Below are 21,191 nucleotides of genomic sequence, written 5' to 3'. Positions count from 1 at the left end.
CACAACAAAACAAATGAGAACAAATTCAGGAATGATTTAGGATAGAACAACCACCTGAACGTGCTTACATTCTCGACGATATTTGATCACAATAGAAAGGACTCGCTCCGGGCACCGAAGTGCACTCGTGACGCTTCCAAGTTAATGTCTCCAGCGGTAGCGATGACGGTGCTCATTCTGGACGGCAGTGAATGCACACTGTCAGCGATACATGCCCCATTAATTGACGATGGGGACGTGTCATTACAAGATTCAGATTGAGCTGAATTAAACATGTGCTCGTCTGCCGTACGTTTCTTCATTTTTTTTTCCTAGTCTGAAAAGAGCAGTAGTGTGTTGTTTGTCTGGTTTACTATGTCCCGTATACCAGAAAAAGAGCGACTTGTGAATATTGAACCCTGTTATAAAAACTACACCATATTTTGGAGCCGGCTAGTCAAACTCGTGGTAATGAAAGGTCGTCGTGAAGAGACACGTTCAGGCATTATCGTCACCTAAAACATTCCTGATTGTGTTCCCATTTGTTTGATCGTGTTAAGCCAGGGGAGCGGTACGACTCTTACTGTTGAGTGCTTTTTTTATTATTCAAAGCCAAATCTAGAGAAAGCTCATTGCGTGCTATATAATTGCCACGTCTTGCTCGTCCCAGTGTATGCGGTGCACATACTTTGGAGAAATATTCATGAACGCACATAGCACCAAGGCATTTCGAGAGAGCAAACAAGGTATACTGTCAAATTCTTCTGTAGTACCCCATTATCACAAATAAAGGCCGAGAGTTGGGGTGGATTATCGGCCCAGTTCCTGCACTAACAATGATATCCGTGCACTGGCCAGCAATGCGGCAAGCAAAAGCCACTGTAGCAGACGATGTGGTTCAAAACTACATGACGATATAGTTATAGCGCGAGAACAGAACGACGACGTATAGAGTCAAGAAGGACACGAAGTACAGGAGCGCTCGTGTCCTTCGTGTCCTTCTTGTCTCTACGTCGTCATTCTGTTCTCGCGCTATAACTATCATCATGTCATACCAACTATCCCAAGCTGCCACACTTCAAAACTACACGCCTGAATCATCTGCTGCTGGCTGCACGTTTTTTCAGCGCTGGCCTCATCACGACACCAGGCGCTTCGACAGCCTGTACGTAAAATAGTAGCTAAGCTCTGCCACTAAAACAATCAGGCAAATACATGCTCAGGAAGAAGGGATATGACCTGCATAACTCCTCGTTCTCGTTGCAGAGCCTCAATGCTGCTGAATTGACCGCTTTCAAACACGGTCAGAGCACTCGCAAACGACCACGCGCATGTGCCATGAGTTTGCGGGCTCTGCGTGCAGCCTAAATCGCAGGAATCACTGTGGCGGTCACGGGACGGCTATTCACTTTAGTCGTTGCTTAGTTCATCACGAGCAGACGACGGATCTCCCGCTAGTTAGTGGCGCATTGATATCTCCTCGTAACGTCGCACTGCCACGGCACGTCACTGAGAAGCCGCCCCCTCGACATCGGAAGTGTCCATTCACTTTTAGGGAAGTGGTACTATACGCCGCATTCCGAGACTGCACAGCAACGTGTCAGTACTCCTTCATCACACTAATTATTTATTTACACTAGCAGTTATATTAACATAATAATATTTGTTGGGGTTTAACGTCCCGAAACCGCCATATGATTATGAGAGACACCATTGTGGAGGGCTCCGGAAATTTTGACCCCCTGGGGTTTTTTAACGTGCCTTTGTCCTGCAGTGGACGTAGGCAGGTTGATGATGATGATGATGATGATGATGATGATGATGATGATGATGATGATGATATAAGCACACGGGCCTCGAGCGTTTCCGCCTCCATCGAAAATGCGGCCGCCGCGGCTGCGATTCGATCCCGCGACCTGTGGGTCAGCAGCTGAGTGCCTCATCCACTAGACCACTGGGGTGGGTTAGTGATATTCACATACATTTCGACAGCTGTTAACGCGTATGATTCGTGTTCAAAACAAAATCCCGGCTGGGCTTAATAATTCCGGTATTACGGACAAAATGTGCGCCCACGAGGCAAGGAAACACAAGAACTTTCGTACACGGGCTACAGAACAACTAGTTGTCGAGCACGGCGCAATTGTAAACAAACTACAAAGACAAACATGGAAACAAACATAGGGTTAGGCACAAGGTGACCAGCGTCAGTGCCAGCATCCGAATGCGTTTTCATTTGAAATAATCTTTAACGCTTTGTTCGCTACAGACCTATACTAAATATAGTGTGTTTCTGTAAAAAACCATAACAAATATTCACAAGTAAAGCAACTAAATATGAAATTAGCATATTTCTGCGAAAATCAAACATCACCTGCTGAGCCGCTCGCGGCAACTATTAGAACCTTGTATGTATGTGACACTGCCACAACTTCATCTCTGTCTAACTCCCTTGGAAAGATTTACGTTGACGGAATTTAACAGAGTATGGTGGCGGTCGTGTGACAGGGGTATAACAGACATGGTGCGGCTGATGCGATGGGGTCACCTTTTCCCTGCAGAGCGTCTGCTCTTCGCCGCTTTCGCAGCTTTCATACTCCGCGCTGGCGAGACCGGCATGCCTTGTACGGTTTCCGGTTTGCATGGTTTTTACGACCGTTTACGTTACACGAATATGTACCGTGGTTGGGTTTTGGTTTCGGTGTTGCATTTTTTTTTTGCTTATTAAAATTGTTCTATACTTGCCGAGTATTTCTGCTATCAGGCCCGTGAAAGGAGCGTCTCAGGAACATGAAAGCACCATTACTTTGACATGGTCAAAAATTTGCTGGAGTTGGCGTTTAAGGCCCGGTCAGTTAGGTGTAAGCAAAGGGCTGCTCTAGGTAAGTTCATTGAAGCATTTGCAAGATTACGTTGTTAGGGTTACCCACGGTAAGGAATTGTGTGTTTGCTATCACCCACCGTAAAATCGTTTTCGTCTGATGGCGCACGCGCTTCCAGCAGGTCGGCGTAGTTAGCGCACACGCCAACGAACGAAGGTTGGCGCTGTTCCAGCAGTGGCACCGCCTTGGTGGCGAGAAGTTACGCGGCTACACGAGGAAAAACACTGTCTTTTCGGGGCTTCAAATTGCTGCTGGACAGTCGTCTCTCGCGGGAGGCACAATTCTGGTTCTAGGAGCTCACACGGTGAGTCGTACGTCAGTGATGCCGCATTCACACAAAGTGTGTTATGCTCTTCTGTTGCGTTATTTGTCCTGTTACAGTAATGGATTGCAAGATTCGGCTCTCGCTACAGTGCAAAGCTGTTAAAAAATATTCCTGTGTTCATTACACTGTGAACTGCGGCCGTATGCATCCCACAAGCACAGCAATGTTGTTACACTTTTTTTTTTGCAACGCCGCAAAGGGTGCTAAGATTCTCTGGGTCCAGACAGGCCACCACGGGAACCTGAACTTGGCAACGTTTAACGCTAGAACCTTATCTAGTGAGGCAAGTCAAGCTGTACTATTCGAGGAGCTAGAGGGTGTTGAATGGAATGTAATAGGGCTCAGTGAGGTTAGCAGGACAGATGAGTCCTATACAGTGCTACAGAATGGGCACGTCCTTTGTTATCGTGGCTTGGCTGACAAAAGAGAACTGGACGTAGGTTTCCATATTCACAGAAATATAGCTGGCAACATACAGGAATACTATAGCGATAATGAAAGGGTGGTAGGCTATATAACTAAACTCAATAAAAGATACAAGATGAAGGTGGTATAGGCTTACGCGCCTACATCCATCCATGATGACGCGTCAGTTGAAAGCTTCTATTAAGACGTGGGATCGGCATTGAATAAGGTAAAAACACAGTATACTATGGGCGACTTTAATGCCAAGATAGGAAAAAGACAGGCTGGAGATCAGGCAGTAGAAGATTATGGCATCGGTACTAGAAATGCCAGAGGGCAGCTACTAATAGAATTCACAGAACGGAATAGTTTACGGATTTTGAATACCTTCTACCGAAAGCGAGGGAACCGTAAGTGGACATGGAGAAGCCCCAATGATGAAAATAAGAACGAAATAGACTTTATACTGGGTGCACACCCAGGCATCGTACAGGATGTGGAAGTGTTTGGCAAGGTGCTATGCAGTGACCATAGAATGGTACGGTCGCGAATTCGCTGAGACTTGAAGAAGGAACGACGGAAATTGATACGCAAGAAGCCAATCAATGAGCTAGTACTGAGAGGGAAAGTAAAGGAATTCAGTCTCGCTTCAGAACAGGTGCTTCGGCTCTTATTGAGGAAAACACCTTAGCGCTGACGCAATGAATGATAATCTGACGAGTATCATTACGGAGTGTGCAGTGGAAGTTGGAGGCACTGTTGTTAGACAGGACACTGACAAACTGTCCCAAGAAACATAGAATCCAATTAGGAAGCGTCAAGGCATGAAAGCCTCAAGTACAACAGACAAAATAGAGTTGGTAGAGCTTTCGAAGTTGATTAATAAGTGTAAGATATCCGGTGCAAGAAGGTATAACATGGAAAGAATTGAACACGCTCTGAAGAACGGAGGAAGCGTCAAAGCAGTGAGGAGGAAACTTAAGATAGGCAAAGACCCTATGTATGCACTAAGGGACCAGGAAGGCAAAGTAAAATGCCAATATAGATAGGATAGTTAAAGGAGCGGAGGATTTTTACAGAGATCTGTACAGTAGCCGGGACAACCACGACTTTGATATAAGAACTATAGCAGTAACCCAGATGGCATCCCGCCAGTAATAGAAGAAGTCAGAGAAGCCTTGAAGGAAATGCAAAGAGGCAAAACTTCTGATGAGGTTCAGATAACATCAAATCTGCTGAAAGACGGAGGACAAATTGTGTTAGGAAAACTAGATACCCTGTTTACGAAGTGTCTCCTGACGGGAAGAGTACCAGAATCTCGGAAGAATGCTAACATCATCTTAATACATAAGAAAGGAGATGACAAGGACAGAAAGTTTGGCGGGCAGAGGAGATTAAGAAATTTGCGGGTATAAAGTGGCAGCAGCAAGCACAGGACCAAGTTGACTGGCGGAACATGGGAAAGGTCTTTGTCCTGCAGTGGACGTAGTCAGGCTGCTGCTGCTGCTGCTGCTGCTGCTGCTGCTGCTGATGATGATGATGATGATGATGATGATGATGATGATGATGATGAAATGCAACCACCGCCGCCGGGATTGTCAGCCGATCAGCCGAGCACCCTAGCCACTGATCTACCGTGGCGAACGTAAGATAACATTGCTCAGCCAGCTGGAAGATTATGTCTGAATATATGAAATCAGATTACACCAGAATAAGCTAATCCGGATTAAGTTACTTTAAGCAAGTAAAGTATAAATCAAGATTGCCTAACCAGTTAGATGGCAGTGTGGCCACATCGGGCTCATGCGGATTTGGTAATCCGAATAAAACATTAAACACGTGAATTTTGAGTGAATTGAGATTGCGGAGCCGATAATATGCTTTAGTATGATAAAGTTAAGCTCGTTTGAGTTGAGGTAGATTAAGCTCATCTGAATTAGGACAATACCGAATAAGTCAGTTTTATGACAAGTCATTATGTTAATGAGATGCTCTTATCGTGACATGTAAATTTTGGTACATACCAGGTTAATGCAGACTGCCGTTAGAGCTCCATGACCGGGTCATTTGTGTCAATGCACACAAGTCATGCAAGACATGATTTTTGTTTATGACCAGCCATTTATGCTCATGAATCACCATGCTCTCTTATCATACCTTGTCAATTTTGGTGCACATCAGGTTAATAAAACGGCTGTTGGGGCTCGTTGACCAAGTCATGGTGTACACGACATGCAGGTCACGATTTTTACGTAATGACTAGTCATTTATGTTCCTCGTGTTTTCTTGTCATGCTCCGGCAATTACTGTATACATCAAGTTAATAAATCGGCCACGATAGCACTAAGATCGACTCGACCAGTTAGATGCATAGACCAACAAATACGCTCATAATGTCATTGCTTCGAGATAAAATGTTTCGCTTTTATTAATTAGTGCCAGATAATTGGTGAGTTTCATAATTATTGTTAGTGACCACTAACAATATTTCTGCAAGCCTTACCATCTGAAGTTATAAATTGAGCGAAATTACCATGCATTTAGCTGAAAGCGCTCCATCGGTGCATGCCACGCAATGCCAGCGAACTGGAAGGGTTGAACCACAATTAGGCCTAAAAAAGCAGTGTCTCCACTCAGTACCGGAGGACCACGTCGAGGCGCCCTAGGCACTGCTCCTCGGTAAGAGCAAACGTCGTGGGCGTACCCGATCTTCACCGCGGGCGTCTGTCAATCAAACTTGTTGACGTGTGAACTCGGATACAACTCGTTGATTCTGAAAAGGCCCCAGTTCTACTCGTGACTGTCATGTTGCTGGTGTGACTGTCAAGCACTTTATCTTGTAGGCGCTAAGTAGCAGCTTCTTTGCATATAAAATGATGTCGTCAGCTTGCACTAGTAGCGCGAGGCTGGAGCTATAAAGGAGCTTGTGATAACTTATAGCTTCTTGTAGCTTTTAGAGTGAGTCGTCTATTCAGTCTGCTCGGTCTGCTTCGAAGACCGCATCAGCTCCGTCTTAATTTTGGTTATACTAATAAGCTAAAGCTTGGTTAATATAAAATCGAACAGCTTTGTCTTTATTATAATTACCTCGGGTGCAATGAGCAAGGTCATGATCAGTATGGAGCTATTTACCATAATTCTAATTAGCGATATCCTAATAATCATCATATTACTGAGAAGTTAGAACGGTCTAATTAGCGTGGCTTTATTTATCATGCTCATGATTAAAATCGCGTTTGCCAGCATGGTTTAGTTAGAGCGTTAATTAGCATGATTTAGCCCTTTACTGCCGAGTGTCGCGAATTCGTGACATACTGAAAAACTTCGAGCAGTAAATCACGAAATGCGTGCAATCTTTAATGCCAGCTGTCAAGTGCTCACGGAACATGTAGCTTTCAGCGTGAAAAATCTAGCGCCATCATGTGTAAGGTATCTTGAAGGGACACTGAAGACAACTATTAAGTCGACGTTGATTGTTGAAATAGCGGTCCACAAACCTGGTAGGGTCATTTTGTGCCAAGTAAGGGCCTCTTGGAAATAAAATCACATTTTAGTGGTCCACATCGGGATAGCGCACTTCAAATTACCCGCCTCAAGAAGCGGACCGACAGGACCGACTCACGTCACTGTTGACACGCACAACGTTGCCCGGCTTTACTGCCCTATTAGCAGCAGACCGAAAGCAGCAGGAGCCACAGCAGGTACGACGGCCATTGGTCAATTTCTTGCCATTGGCTCCGAGATCGCACACGTTTTTGGTTCAACTTCGCCTCGCTAGATGGCACCACCTGAGCAGTGTAAGTACGCAAAAACTGAATTTTTGCACCACTCGCGCATTTCCCCATAGTAACCTCTGGCGGTTCTTTTTTCCAAGAATCAAACAGAAACGAACAAGTAGCATTTTACTGCGTTTCTTGGTGCAATGAAGGTTCTTTACTTAGTGCAGCTTAATCAATTACTAGTGAATAATTGTAGGCGGTCCACCTGATGTCATCGGAATCATTTTGAAGACTTGGTGCAATGAAGGTTCTTTACTTAGTGCAGCTTAATCAATTACTAGTGAATAATTGTAGGCGGTCCATCTGATGTCATCGGAATTATTTTGAAGATGTCCTACTGCAGCGCATGTGTTCTTGTGCATTTACTTTAATTTCTGGGTAAGTAGGGTTCTGTTGTTGATAAAATGGTCGTTTTAGATGTTGTAATATTAAGCTTTCACTCAGACGTAAATTGTTACTTCAATTTAGTGTCCCTTTAAGCTAGAACCAATTGTTTTAGAGCGGATGGCGGAGAACGCGAAGCACGTGCAGCAGCTTTCCATTCTTCGTTTTTTTCTTGGTGACGAGACGTACATTCTGTCTTCAATAATTTTGTTTATTTGGTGTGTGTGCCCTTGAAAGGTCGCACACGACATGTTACGTAGTAGCACACGACATGTTACGTTAATTTTTGTTGCAAGGTCCTCCCTCGCCGGGCATCTAGAAAATTCGCGTCGCACAAAATATGCATTAAAATAGCATTTTAAATAATTTAACGGCAGAATCATGTAATGGTTGCTATTTGAAGCTGAAAAAGGAAAACAATTTTGATTTCGTTTGGTAGTTTCATGATTCAGGCATTAAACTGTTAGTACAGTCCTAGCTTTACATAGATTGATTAGCATGGTCTTATTAAGATGTGGCTTAGTTACCTCTATCTTAGCAAGACTTGGCTTATTTAGCTTGTTCATAGCAGGTCCAGCCGTAACTAGTCAAGTATACCACCCAGCCAATTAGCTGATCAGCCGCCCGCACGTTCTCGTGGAGTTAACAGACAATGGAGACAACGAATAGGGCGCGCTAGGATGTACAGGCCCACCATGATGACATTGCACGTGGCCTTAAATTTAGTTTCGGCCGCGGCGCGTTCGGTCGCAACAAATCGCTGAGGCCACCATGTTTATTATTTTGAAGGATACTTAGGGCAGGAGGGGGAGGGAGCATTAAAATATTCGCATTGAATTTAAGGTACCCATGACATGTTCCCCCAACAATTTATGGTTGTCGGCAAAAAACGGTGGTAGAGGGTCAAATATACTTGTACGCGTGTAAAAACTGGACTGTAAAAGATTATTACAGACCAAAATGAGCCGTAGAAGTTGTCGGTTGTAAACTCCGTCCACCGCCGGTGAGCGCCATTTTGCCATGGCATGTGTGACGTCACAAACCGTATGCCAAACAGCACCTTCTGCACGTGGTCAGTGTGTTCATTGTGTTGCGGCGTGTTACCGGTAACATTGAGATGTCGTCGCCCCATCATCACCACGATTCAGGCAGTGGTTCATCGAGCAGCAGAAGAGGTGACGACGTTGTGTACGCTTGACTTCGATCACATCGCCACGTCAGCTCAAGCGAAAAAGAAATCGTCAAAGGCGGAACGAACCCAAATGCTAAGTAGTAGTAGTGGTAGTAGTAGTAGTAGTAGTAGTAGTAGTAGTAGTAGTAGTAGTAGTAGTAGTAGTAGTAGTAGTAAACATTTATTTAGAAAAAAAAAACATAGGTTGCTAGGGAGACCAGCCTTTAGGGGGCCAGCCTCCCTGCAGTACTAGATGGAGTCCCTAGTCAGGGACCCCATTGGTCGTGGCCGCTGTCCTCGCACGCTACACCATGGCTCGTTGGGCCGCAAGGTCCTGGCAACCGAGCAGGGCCACCTCCCAGTCCTCTCTTGTTGGATTTGAGTTCGGGGTTACGAAGGATTGAGCTGGCATGCCCATACCATGTGGTAGGTGTCAGCCACCTCTGCACAGTACTGGCAGAGGCCGGAAAAGGAAGTCAAAGTGCGCACTGCCGGGCACAGTCAAGTATTCGAAATAGCCGGAGAAGAATTCACTCGTCCGCCTTCCTAAGACCTTTGCAGGGCGGAGAAAAACGGTGGTGGGAGTCCCGGTAATGGGTAATTATCTCTCTATAAGTTAGGAGAGGAGCATTTTCTTCTAGAACACAGTGGTCATCGGTGGGTGAAGAAGTGGCCCAGGGAATGAGTGCGCGGGCGGCCGCGTGCGCCGCCTCATTGCCTGCGAGGCCCTGATGGCCAGGAGTCCAGGTTATTGAACGCGGAGAAGGGTTACCTACTCGCAGACAATATTTAAGAATTTGGGCAGCTAGGTGTGTGATCCACCCCAGTTGAAAATTTTGGCAAGCTCCTTTGGAGTCTGATAATATAATTTGAGAACTGTCGTGTGATATAGCCACAGCTATGGCCACCTCTTCAGCGTGGGTAGCATTGGTTGCGCGGAAGAACAGGTCATCCACCTGCCTGTCTTGGTGGACCACGGCAGCCGTATACCAACCCCCGCGGTAAGGGCCGGCGATGTCCGTGTAAAATACGTTTTGTTTAGAGCCGAATCGGCGCCGGAGAGCAAGAGCCTGCGCCTCTCGATGGCCAGCGTGCGACTAACGTGACATATTGGTGGGGAGGGGTCGAACATGAATCGCGTATTTCCATCGTTGTGGCAAACGTTGCAGACAGCCTTCTGCAATGATAAGTAGTTTTACATCAAGCGTGCGAAATTGACAAGCGAGCTAAGGATATGGTGGTCTGACGCTCCATTCGCGAGCGAGTGTTACTTTGCGCAATTTAATTCGTAAAGCATGCAGATCTTTGTTTGCTAGATACCTGTACACACGACGTTTGGTGTTTAACGTAATAAATGAGTGTTCGTAACAATGCTGCACGTTAGGACTGTTGTTTTTCCATCGGTTGTTGCGTGTGGCATATATGTAAACATTAGCCGAAGCGAATGGCATGGCAGTGCGACGATAGGGTTACTCACATTATACATTTTGGCCGAATCTTTGCTTGAACTCTGTCAATTCAATTCAGTTCTGGTAAAAAAATAGCAGTTGTGACGCTAACAATGGCACTACCTGCGAGGAGTTTGTATAAATGTTTATTCGTAGTGGCAAACGGCATAAACGTTGCTCATTCACAGGACACTTTTTGACTTCAGATAGATTGACAAAAGTTGTTTGCTGCAAGTACGAGCGCTACACGGGCGACGCGGTGGCATTTTTTAAACCGCTGCAAATCATTTAGTTTTATAGCAAGTTGAACAACGCAAAATAAGCTCGATCGAATGCAGGCCGTGCAGCAGCCATGCAGCAGCTCGCCCGGCAAGCGGCTCGTACGTCACGGCATGCGTCACGGCTAGCGAGTGCGCCAGTGTTGCCCGACTCTCAGACCACTCACTCGTTTATAAAAAAAAATGGCACTTGCTTGCCGCAGAAGATGCTCTGAGGCCGGCGCGAGAGAGTCGTGCGCTGCATTTGCAAGCGACTGCTCGTCCGTGCGCTCGACTCCTCCCTTTGTGTGATGGTTGTAGCGCCACCGGCAAGCGTACTCGAATGGTCTTGTGGAGGTACAGTCCGCAATGATGTGATTGTCGCACTCTGCTGCATTTTGGAATAATAATCCTGTGCTTGTTGACAATATCCTTTGAGTGCCTTTTTCTGTGCCGGGTTGGAATGTCGACGAACCCGGCCGTAGCGTCTTTGTGTGCTGTGGCGTCGCGCTCGTAAGGCGAGCATCTCGGACACCTGTCTCTATACAACATGTCCTCTGAACCATCTACGAGCCCGCCGGTTGTCACCTGACTGGTTAAAACTAAAGTATAGAAAATGGCGTCAATTACGTAACCAACAAGTCATTCATAACGAAAAGTGAGGACGCACTATGTCACACATTCAGTTACACGAATCAGTTACCTTTACATTGATATGAAAGTTGTTCCTCGATAGGGGGTGTTGCTCACTGCCAAACATCAATACAGCACGCTGTTGTCGCCATTAATTTTTCATTGATTTGACATCAAATAACGGTTTGTGTATCTGTGTAACAGGGATTTTTCTTTCTCGTGTTAAAATCAGAGCAGCAGTGGTTACTAATCTGCACACACACACACACACACACACACACACACACACACACACACACACATATATATATATATATATATATATAAGCATGAAGACTTTCATTGGTTTCACACTGTATATTTTTTAACGTTTCATCTGGTAGACCAAACTTTGGCAAATTTTCGTCTACTACATGAAACGTTAGTAAAACTATACAGTGCTAAGCCAACGAAAGTCTTTATTCCTCATTGTATCAGGGTGCGCGTGATTTTTCCCACTATATATACAGGGTGCCCCAGCTAACTTTAGCCAGAATTTAAAAATATGCCGATACATGCAATTACGACGTGACCAAATGCATGTTGCTGACCATTGCCTGAAGTCAGTCAGACTATATTCGTGTTTTAAAATATTGCCTAATTAAATATCTTTATTTAACTAACTTTTGAAGGAACAAAGATGGATAAAAATTTCAATACTAAAGTTGTAGATCGGGTTGCGAAACGTCTGGTTAGACAATTTGAAACTTTATATCTGTTAATTATTAGTGTTTTCTCTGCTAAGTACAAATGCGCGCGAAATACAAAAAAATACCACGCAACAAGCCCACTCGCGCGCCAGTGCGCACAATGATTCTAGTGCTCGCTCACATTCCGCGTATACAAACGACTACATCATTTTCCTGATTACGCTCTTTCGACAGGGCCACAGCGATGGAGGTGCCTTTGCGATGAACACGCTTCGCTATCTGCCACAAAAGCGATAGCCAGTGCGACTGCTTACTGCTGTCATAAACCAGTGTGAAAGAAGCTTTCTTCTTCTTCTTGTTGTCTGTCGCTTGCCTCATTAACCCATTTGTTTCGTTTTTTCTTTTTTTCTTTTCGCTTTGGCGTCTTCCAAACTGTGAGGATGGCCCTCTGCCAAGGGAACTTGTATTATTTTGCTTAGATCATCCGAAGAAGGCTGGTCCACCCGCTGAAAACGTTATTAAATAAATAAATTATTGTTTTGTTTCCTAAACTACACTATTTTCGAAGTTTATAGTTTTTAGTATACCGTAGCCAGAAGAAACTCTGATCATCTATTTCATCTCTCTCTCTCTCATATATATATATATATATATATATATATATATATATATATATATATATATATATATATAGGCAGGCATGGTTGTTGAGTGGCCGTAGCGTTGCATGTAGTCCAGTAGATCCTCCGTGAGCGGTGACAACGTGGTTTATTTCGACGTTTCGGCAACAAACTGTATCTTTAATCCTGATGAAGGCCAGACTCTAGGCCGAAACGTCGAAATAAACCACGTTGTGACCACTCACGGAGGATCTACTGGAATATATATATATATATATATATATATATATATATATATATATATATATATAATCATTTGATCACTTAGATTGTGTTGCTGCTGCTATTACCCTAGCTGGAGAATACAAACGAATTACGGAGTTCTTTGGCCGTCTGCACATAGACGAGGAGGACGCATGCGAGAAGCAGAAATTGGAAAATTTTTTAAAAAGAAAATGATGCACTCGCGCACATGGCAGGATGTTCGTACTAAGATATCCTTTTCGGTGACCTTTTGCGTGCACACAAAAGTCAGGGAAATCGAATTCATTATAAAAGAACGCTTCTTCCTCTACCACCATTGTGTGAACGCAGTTAGTATACAGGCGTTTGTGGTGGTCCTGACTTCCTTCTGGAGTCTGTGTTTGCTCGTCCTGTGTGTTTTTTATATAATGAATGCGCACTAACTAGCTCGGTTCTCTGTTATTCTAGGCTTTATCTGCTATTTCACCCGCTAGTGAATCATTGCGAAGTTTTAGGCATACCACGCTTGATATTCGGTGTTGGAAATCCGCTCATTTTTAATGGGACGCATACGCACACGTTTATTCTCTGTGCAGATGACGTGGCTCTCACTAACGACTACGTGGACAATGTGCTGCACATGATGCGCAACGATCGCGATTTGCTGTCCGCGATTGACCCACTCCAGGTGCCGGACTTCGGCGAGAACACTTTCCAGATCACGGGTGGACAGGTGCTCGGTCTTTCCGCCTTCTACCGCTCTGGCAACAGCACCGTCCAGTTTTCGCATGACATGGCCATCGTGACCACGCCAGCGGCCGTCAACGATGTGTTCTTCACGGGCCGACACCGGGCGTCGCGCTTCGGTCTTACAATCAGCGGTGACATCGAGGCTTCGGTGAACCGCGTGAACACGCTCATCGTCTACCGAGCGCCCATCAAGGGCGGAGAAGCCCGTCTCGAGTATTTTCAGGCTAGTTTGTCTATATCATTACGGAGTGTGCAATGGAAGTCGGAGTTGCAGTCATCAGACGGGACACCGGCAAGCTCTCCCTCTTTCAGTTGGGACAAACAACCTCATTGAGAAATGTCAAGGCACGAAAGCTTTCACACACAACAGACAAAGCAGAACTGGCAGAGCTTTCGAAATTATTCAATAGGCTGGCGTAAGGCAGCCGACAGCTAAAGAGTGGACAAAGCCTCAAAGCTGCGCAAAGAAAGTTGGGCAGCTATAGGCAAAAACCAGATGTATGCACAAAGGGAGGGACACGGAAGACAAAGTCACTATACCAATATGGATAGTTTAAGCCAGCCCGTAGCTACAATTTTTTTACGGGAAGGGGGGGGGGGTTTAAAGCCTTGAAAAATACCCACCTTTATTATTTTTTTCGTTACAACATCCTGTTCCTTCCAAATTTTGAGGAGAGAGCCGGACCACTAAGGCACCCCCCCCCCCCTGCTATGGGCCTGGGATTTGCACTATAGTGGAGGAGTTCTACAGAGATTTGTGCAGTAGCTGGGATAGCCAGGACGATAACGCAAGAAGTAGTAGCCCAGGGGAAGTGGATATCTCACCAATAACGACATAGGAAGTAAGTAAAGCCTTGGAGAGAATGCAAGGCCCCAAAGTCACTGATGAGAATACGTCAGATCTTTTCAAAGACGGCGGGCAGATTGTGTTAGAAAAGATGACCGCTCTGTATACAAAGTGTCTCTTGACGGTTAGGATACCAGAATCTCGGAAGAATGCTATCATCCTAATCCATGAGAAACAGGACATCAAGGACTTGAAAAAATATTGTTGATCTTTCCGTCATATGATTTGGTATAACACTAAAGGGAAACTTGTCCTCACAAAAGTAGTTGAACGTTTGGCAAGGTTCTGTTTGTTGTCGCATAAGTCGGTTGCCATACTTTGGGGTATTTGTCCCGGCAGTTCCCCTTTCACGCATGGTTCCTGTGTAATCTGTTGTGCTTGTGCGGTCTGTTGACATCGGCCATTCTACTTAGCGGCCCCTGTGTGCTGCAGAAGTCTGAGCCTCCTTTTTTCGCGGTACATTCCCTTCTGCAATTAACATATCGGACTCGATCGCACCTCAGCAGCAGAGAATTTACGCGTTCGGACTTAATGGTGTCTCAAAAGTGTGAAATCCACGCGCAATGACAGATTTACCGAGGGAACTCAACGGCGTCACAAAAGTCCGCACGCAGCGTGGGCGGAGTTGCGATACGCCGTTGTCGCTGCAGAAGCCTGAGCGGCACGTACGTTACTGGCATCCTAGTTAGAAGGGCACAGCACGAACATTGGCCAAATACTGAGAACCCCGAAGCGGCAGCTACAGTAGCGATCAAAATTTTGGAGCCATGTGAGTGCGTGGCAAACAGCACTGCGTCGCCTTCTAGAAGCTCGAAAGCGCGCACTGACACCGCATGCGTATCCTTTTCTGGCTGCCAGCCTCACTCCATACAACTGCGCGCACACCGGAACGCCTGGAAAATCACAAGGTGCCACTTTTGCAGTTGCCGCGGAAGCACCGAGCAATGATATCGCGGCAAAAGAAGTCACAGCTTTGCCGCAAAGGCGAAGCAATGAGCGCGATAGCAAGCAATTGGAAGGTCCCCTGCAGAATGGCGAGCAGATCGAAACGTGCCTCGCGTTTTTCACGCACAAATGACGCACGAAACGCACTGACAGGTACACATATGAACGCGAATAAGCGTCTCAGTGGTTACTTCACTGTGTCTGAAAAGCGCGCCCTTTTCGCAAACGGAGGCTGTGCAACGATTGCAGTGACCTTTGTGCGCACCGTAACTACAACAGATTCGTTCCAGTGCAGGCTCGATGCTCGCCAAGAGCTATGATTCTCTCCACCGGGAGATACGGGGGCTCGAGAGATCGTCTACTCCACTCCTAACCCCGGTTAGGCAGCCGGGTTAGTGGTTCCATCCTTGCTACAAAATTGTCAGGGTGGCAGCGTAGCAACAGAAGTACTCGGCTGCAGACCCGCAAGTCGCGGGATTGAATCCCGGCTGTGGCGGCTGCATTTCCGATGGAGGCGGAAAAGCTGTAGGCCCGTGTGCTCAGATTTGAGTGCACGGTAAAAAAACCCCATGGCAGGTGGTCGAAATTTCCGGAGCCCTTCGCTATGGCGTCTCTCATAATTATATGGTAGTTTTGGGACGTTAAACCCCCGATATCAATCAAATCATGAGATGAGAGCCGCCGAGGCGCACTCATTGCGCCATCTTGCTCATAATGCTTAAAACACGATAGTTCCCCCACCCCCGAAACGCCCGCCAACAGTGGTAAATGATAGATATAAATAGCTTGCCGTTTGAACGTTGAAAAGGTATCTTTCGGTGGCTCAGTGGTTGAAGCTTCTAATTCACGACGCGGAGTCCCACGTTCGATTCCGCGCGCCGGAATTTCTTTACTGATTTTTTTTCTTTCTTGCGTTTAAATATATATGGATACGTATACATACACGGTGCATGACATCGACGCCCACGCGGACGCCGGCGACGAAATCCAGCCGAGAGTGTCCATATTGATTTTATTTATTAAGTACATGCTTCGCCATAAGGCATTACAACAGGAAGGGTACAGTACATATGATCAAACATATAAAAAGCATTCATAACACAAGGGAAAAAATCATCACTTGAATCAATAGAGACTATTTCCGGTGGCAGAGTGTTCCTTTCTCTTATAGTGCGGACAAAGAAAGAGTAGCGAAAAGCGTCACCCCCAAAAGGAATCTCGTGTATTTTCAAGTGATGATCGCGTCTTTGAGTAACATAGTTGGGTGGTTGAAAATACAATTGCCTGATGATCCATGTTCTCGAATGATAAATGCTATGAAAGAATTTGTTATGAAGAATTTTGCTATGAAGAATTATTGCTGTCGCAATAATTATTGACCTGTAGCAGCAGTTCTCGGTCAACGACTCCCCTACTTTATCAATTCCAGCTAGACGCGCCCAATCCAGCCGTTCACCACCCTCTCCTCTGGCCCATTCCTCGTCTCGCCCATCGCCTAGCGTTCGCGCGTGCTTTGCTGTCATGGGAGAGAGAACCCCTTATGTAGTTCCTCACGACGGAAATATTACGAAGTAATTTTTTTTGTTCTGTTGTGTACAGATCCGTGGGGCGGCACCTTGTATTCCTCTAACAATGGTATTTAAGTGGTTTAAACAATGGTATTTAAGTGGTTTAAACGATGGTATTTAAGTGGTTTAAACAATGGTATTTAAGTGGTTGTGAGAAGGAAAAGTACCATCCGTAACGTCTATCCTTAAGATGACACCTCAACAGGTCGGCAAAGGAGTGGGGCAATGGGCATAAAAGGGATAGGAAGGTAAAGGTAAGAAAAGATAGGCAAAAAAATTAGCAGATCCCATGTACAGTGGTAATCAATGATATGCGAAGCACGAATGAGGAAGTTTGATATGTCACTTTAAAATCAGCACAGCGCTACGAGGTGGACGTAAGTTATGCCGTACATGACTTCTAGGTCATGATTATTATGTTCGCGCCTGGCATTTTTGTTCGTCATCCATTCACGTCACGTAATACAAAACTTGGTACATGTGAAGCTAGCGAAATGGTCGCGAGCGCGCTATGAGCGTAGCATGTGGTCATCTTTTACATGGCACACATATCATGATTATCATGTTTGGATGTGTCACTTACCTTCGGCGCCATTTCACGTCACGTAATACGGGATTTGGTGTATGTGAAGCTAGCGAAACGGCCGCAAGCGCATCATGCATCGTGGTATATAGAACATGACACGCATGACATGATAATCATGTTTGCGCCATTCATATACACCTTCATTATCCATTCACGTCACTTATCACCATGCACATTTGGTATATGTGAAGCTAGTGAAACGGCCGCGAGCGCATCATGAGTGTCGTATGTAATCATGTTCTTACATATTACGCATGTCATTGTTATCAAGTTTGCACCTGTCATACATATTCGTCATCCATTCACGTCATGCAATACTAAATTTGGTATATGTGAGGCTAGCGAAACGGCCACAAGCGCATCATTAGCGTAGCATGTAATCTTGTTTACATGACACGCATGTCATGATTATCATGTTTGGACGTGTCATTTACCTTCGTCGTCCGTATGTGTCACGTGTTGCCAAATTCGGTATAATTTGGTATATGTGAAGCTATATCGACACGACCACGAGCGCAACATCAGCTTATGGCGTGTAGTGATGACTTACATGACATGCGTGTCATAATTTATACATGGACTCCGCCGCGGTTGTCTAGTGACTAAGGTACTCGGCTGCTGACCAGCCGGCCACGGGATCGAATCCCGGCTTCAGCGGCGGTATTTCGATGGAGGCGAAAATGCCGTAGGCCCGTGTGTTCAGATTTGGGTGCACGTTAAAGAACCCTGTGGTCGAAATTTCCGGAGCCCTCCACTACCTCTCATAATCATATGGTGGTTTTGGCACGTTAAACCCCACATATCAATCAATCAATCATGATTCCCACGTTAGGGCCTGTCACGTTCGCCATGCAGTCATGTCTTACCATACCAGTTTTGCAGCATGTCACGTAATCAAAACCACCGCAAGAACAGCAAGACCGTGTCATGTAAATTATGACAGTCATGACATATATGTCATGATTTTCATGTTATGACTAGTCACTTATGCTCGTCATACGGTCATGTTATGCCATGAAAAATTTGGTATAGATCCCATCACCAAAACGGCCAGGAGAGCTAAAGGTCGTATAGGCGCTTAGATAGATAGATAGATAGATAGATAGATAGATAGATAGATAGATAGATAGATAGATAGATAGATAGATAGATAGATAGATAGATAGATAGATAGATAGATAGATAGATAGATAGATAGATAGATAGATAGATAGATAGATAGATAGATAGATAGATGCGCTCATAGTCGCCGAAATTCGCTATAAATGCTTCGCATTAAAAAAAAGTGTAAGATACGGAGACACAATTTTCCCAGAGCTATTCACCGCATGCTTAGGATTTCAGAGTCCTAGATTACTAAGAGCCATAGGGATAGGATTTAATGGGGAGTGCCTTATTAACCTGCGATTCGCTGATGACATTGCATTGATGAGTGACTCCGGGGACGAATTACAGCTCGACATGATTTCTGAACTGGAACAAGAGGCAGAAGAGTAGCTATGTCTGAAAACTAATTCGCATAACTACAATAAAACGGCAGCCCACAGTGAGTTAAGGCGCAAACACGAAACACAAAAAGGACGACACAAGCGCTGAACTTTAACTGATCTTTATTGACGACCACATTGCTTAAACAGTCAAATGATGTACGCATGCGCATAAAGATGTTCTTTAAGCAAATGTGGTTGTGTTGTCCTTTTCGTGTTTCGTGTTTGCGCCTTAACCCGTTGTGCGCTGCCGTTTTATCGTATGTACGAACAACCAACTGGCCCACAAGTACATTTTAATATGCATGAATCTAAAGTAATGTTTAACAGTCTTTGTAGAGAACAGCGCTTTACGATAGGTGGCAAGACACTGGGAGTTGTAAAAGAATTCGTCTGCTCAGGACAGGTAGAAATCGCGGAGCCAAGCCACGAGAGCGCGATAAGAAGAATAAAAAAGGGGTGGAGCACATTCGGTAACCATTCTCAAACCATAAAAGGTAGTTTACCCTTATTCCTCTAGAGGAAGGTATAGGACAGCTGCATTTTACCGGTATTAAAAAGGATTCAGCTTAAATTGAGGACGACGCAACAAGCGATGGAAAATAAAGCGATATGTGTAATCTAAAAAGACCCTTGACAGCGAAAGCTTTGTGCGAGAGTTCTTTACAGAAATTTGTAGATTGCGTCTGGTAATGCCGAAGTTATATCGTAAGTGCTCTAACGCATCGTATAAATAATGTTAGCGGCGTTAATTCAGAACGATTCTGCGTCAGTTCTAAATGCCCGCCCAAATGCCGTAAGAAACTAGCGCCCCGCATCGGAGCAGTGCCTGAGGCTGTCTTCAAATAGGGGGCCTCACGTGTCGTGAAGAATGAAATGATGTGGATGCTTTGAACGTGTCCCTCCCAGAAATAAGAAAAGCATTCCTGGTGTAAGCAGCCGAAACCACCTTGATAGCAGCCCGACAACAGAGCGAGAGGGGAAACGAACAATATAGTCCTCGCTGGGGGGCAGTTGGAGTATTGTGCGCGACCCACAATTGTTGACCCTGCAACGTCACAACGGGAGTCCCGGTCTATGTCAAACCACAGAAAATGCCAATTGCACCTGAATACACGGAAGAGCACGCACCCTTGTTTTAACGCCAAATTAAAATATCTTCTGGGCTACGCTCACCACTAATAGTCGGTAAGAGGTGTCCCCGCATGCCGGACTATCAAACAACACAAGCATCTCTAGTTTCCAAATTTGGTGTCAGGAGTCCTTTAAGAGACAAGAAAAGGGCAGACTGGGTCAGGGAACAAACTAGGGTCATAATATGCCATAGTTGGAATCGAGAGGAAGAAATGGACATGGCCGGGCACGAATCACGTAGGCGGGATAACCGCTGGTCATTAAGGGTAACCGAGTAGATTCTCAGAGGAGGCAAACGCACGAAGGGTAGACAGAAGTTAGGTGGGCCGATAAGATTAAAACGTTTGTAGAAGATTGCAGTTTGCATTAGATTGAATGGTTGCAGTAGAAAGCACAAGACCGGGTTGGCTGGCGGATCATGGAAGAGGCCTTGCCCTGCTGGAGTGGGCGTAGTCAGGCTGATGATGATGAGCCCCAAGAAATAACACTAATGGTGCGGCAGTTGCGGCGATGTGACGTCACGGGTAGAACTCGCTTGCTCCGCGGCCAAAGATTGCCTTTTTTTTCTGTGCCCCTCGTGTGCCCGTTTTTTCGCGATACGGTGGTGATTGCTGCTCATTCTCGCGCTGCAAAATCTACCAAAGTACAAGGTGGATGGATGTTTCCGCAACTAACGAAGTTAAACGAGCAGCAGGAAGTTTCGATAATATATAGCCTATAATGGGCAAACTCCCGTCCGAACGGAAGATTCCCAGTGAACATACTGATGCAGGACAGCAAGGAATTCGTTATTTTCACCACTTACTCCCAGAAATCTGTGCTAAAAACACTAATGCTAATGGTTGTAACTTCCTTAAAGCATGGCGTATACTCCGCGACTAAAACATGTGTCTCGATGAATTGCAAATAAAATTAGAACGTTTTCAATTCAATAACTACATTGCAGTTTATCTGTATATTATACAGTTGATTAGACAAAACTGCGCTTTCTGCTACAGGAGACGCTATATGAATTTATCGTAAAAATCGCTTAACATATGCAGAATAATAAACAAAATA

General features: G+C 45.3%; 1 protein-coding gene across 1 annotated transcript in view; it reads left to right on the top strand.

The window, feature by feature from the left end:
• Positions 1-21,191, top strand: part of LOC119176852 (uncharacterized) — a 74,684-nt gene that overhangs the window by 29,723 nt on the left and 23,770 nt on the right. The window contains exon 3 of the mRNA XM_075877741.1: positions 13,412-13,788. Coding sequence (XP_075733856.1) covers positions 13,412-13,788 — 377 coding nt within the window. The remainder of the gene's footprint in view (positions 1-13,411; positions 13,789-21,191) is intronic.

The sequence above is a fragment of the Rhipicephalus microplus genome, chromosome X (assembly GCF_043290135.1).
Source record: "Rhipicephalus microplus isolate Deutch F79 chromosome X, USDA_Rmic, whole genome shotgun sequence".
NCBI classification, from domain to species: Eukaryota; Metazoa; Arthropoda; class Arachnida; order Ixodida; family Ixodidae; genus Rhipicephalus; species Rhipicephalus microplus.
Note: the sequence above shows the minus strand (reverse complement) of the source record. Positions and strands in the feature narration are given on the sequence as shown.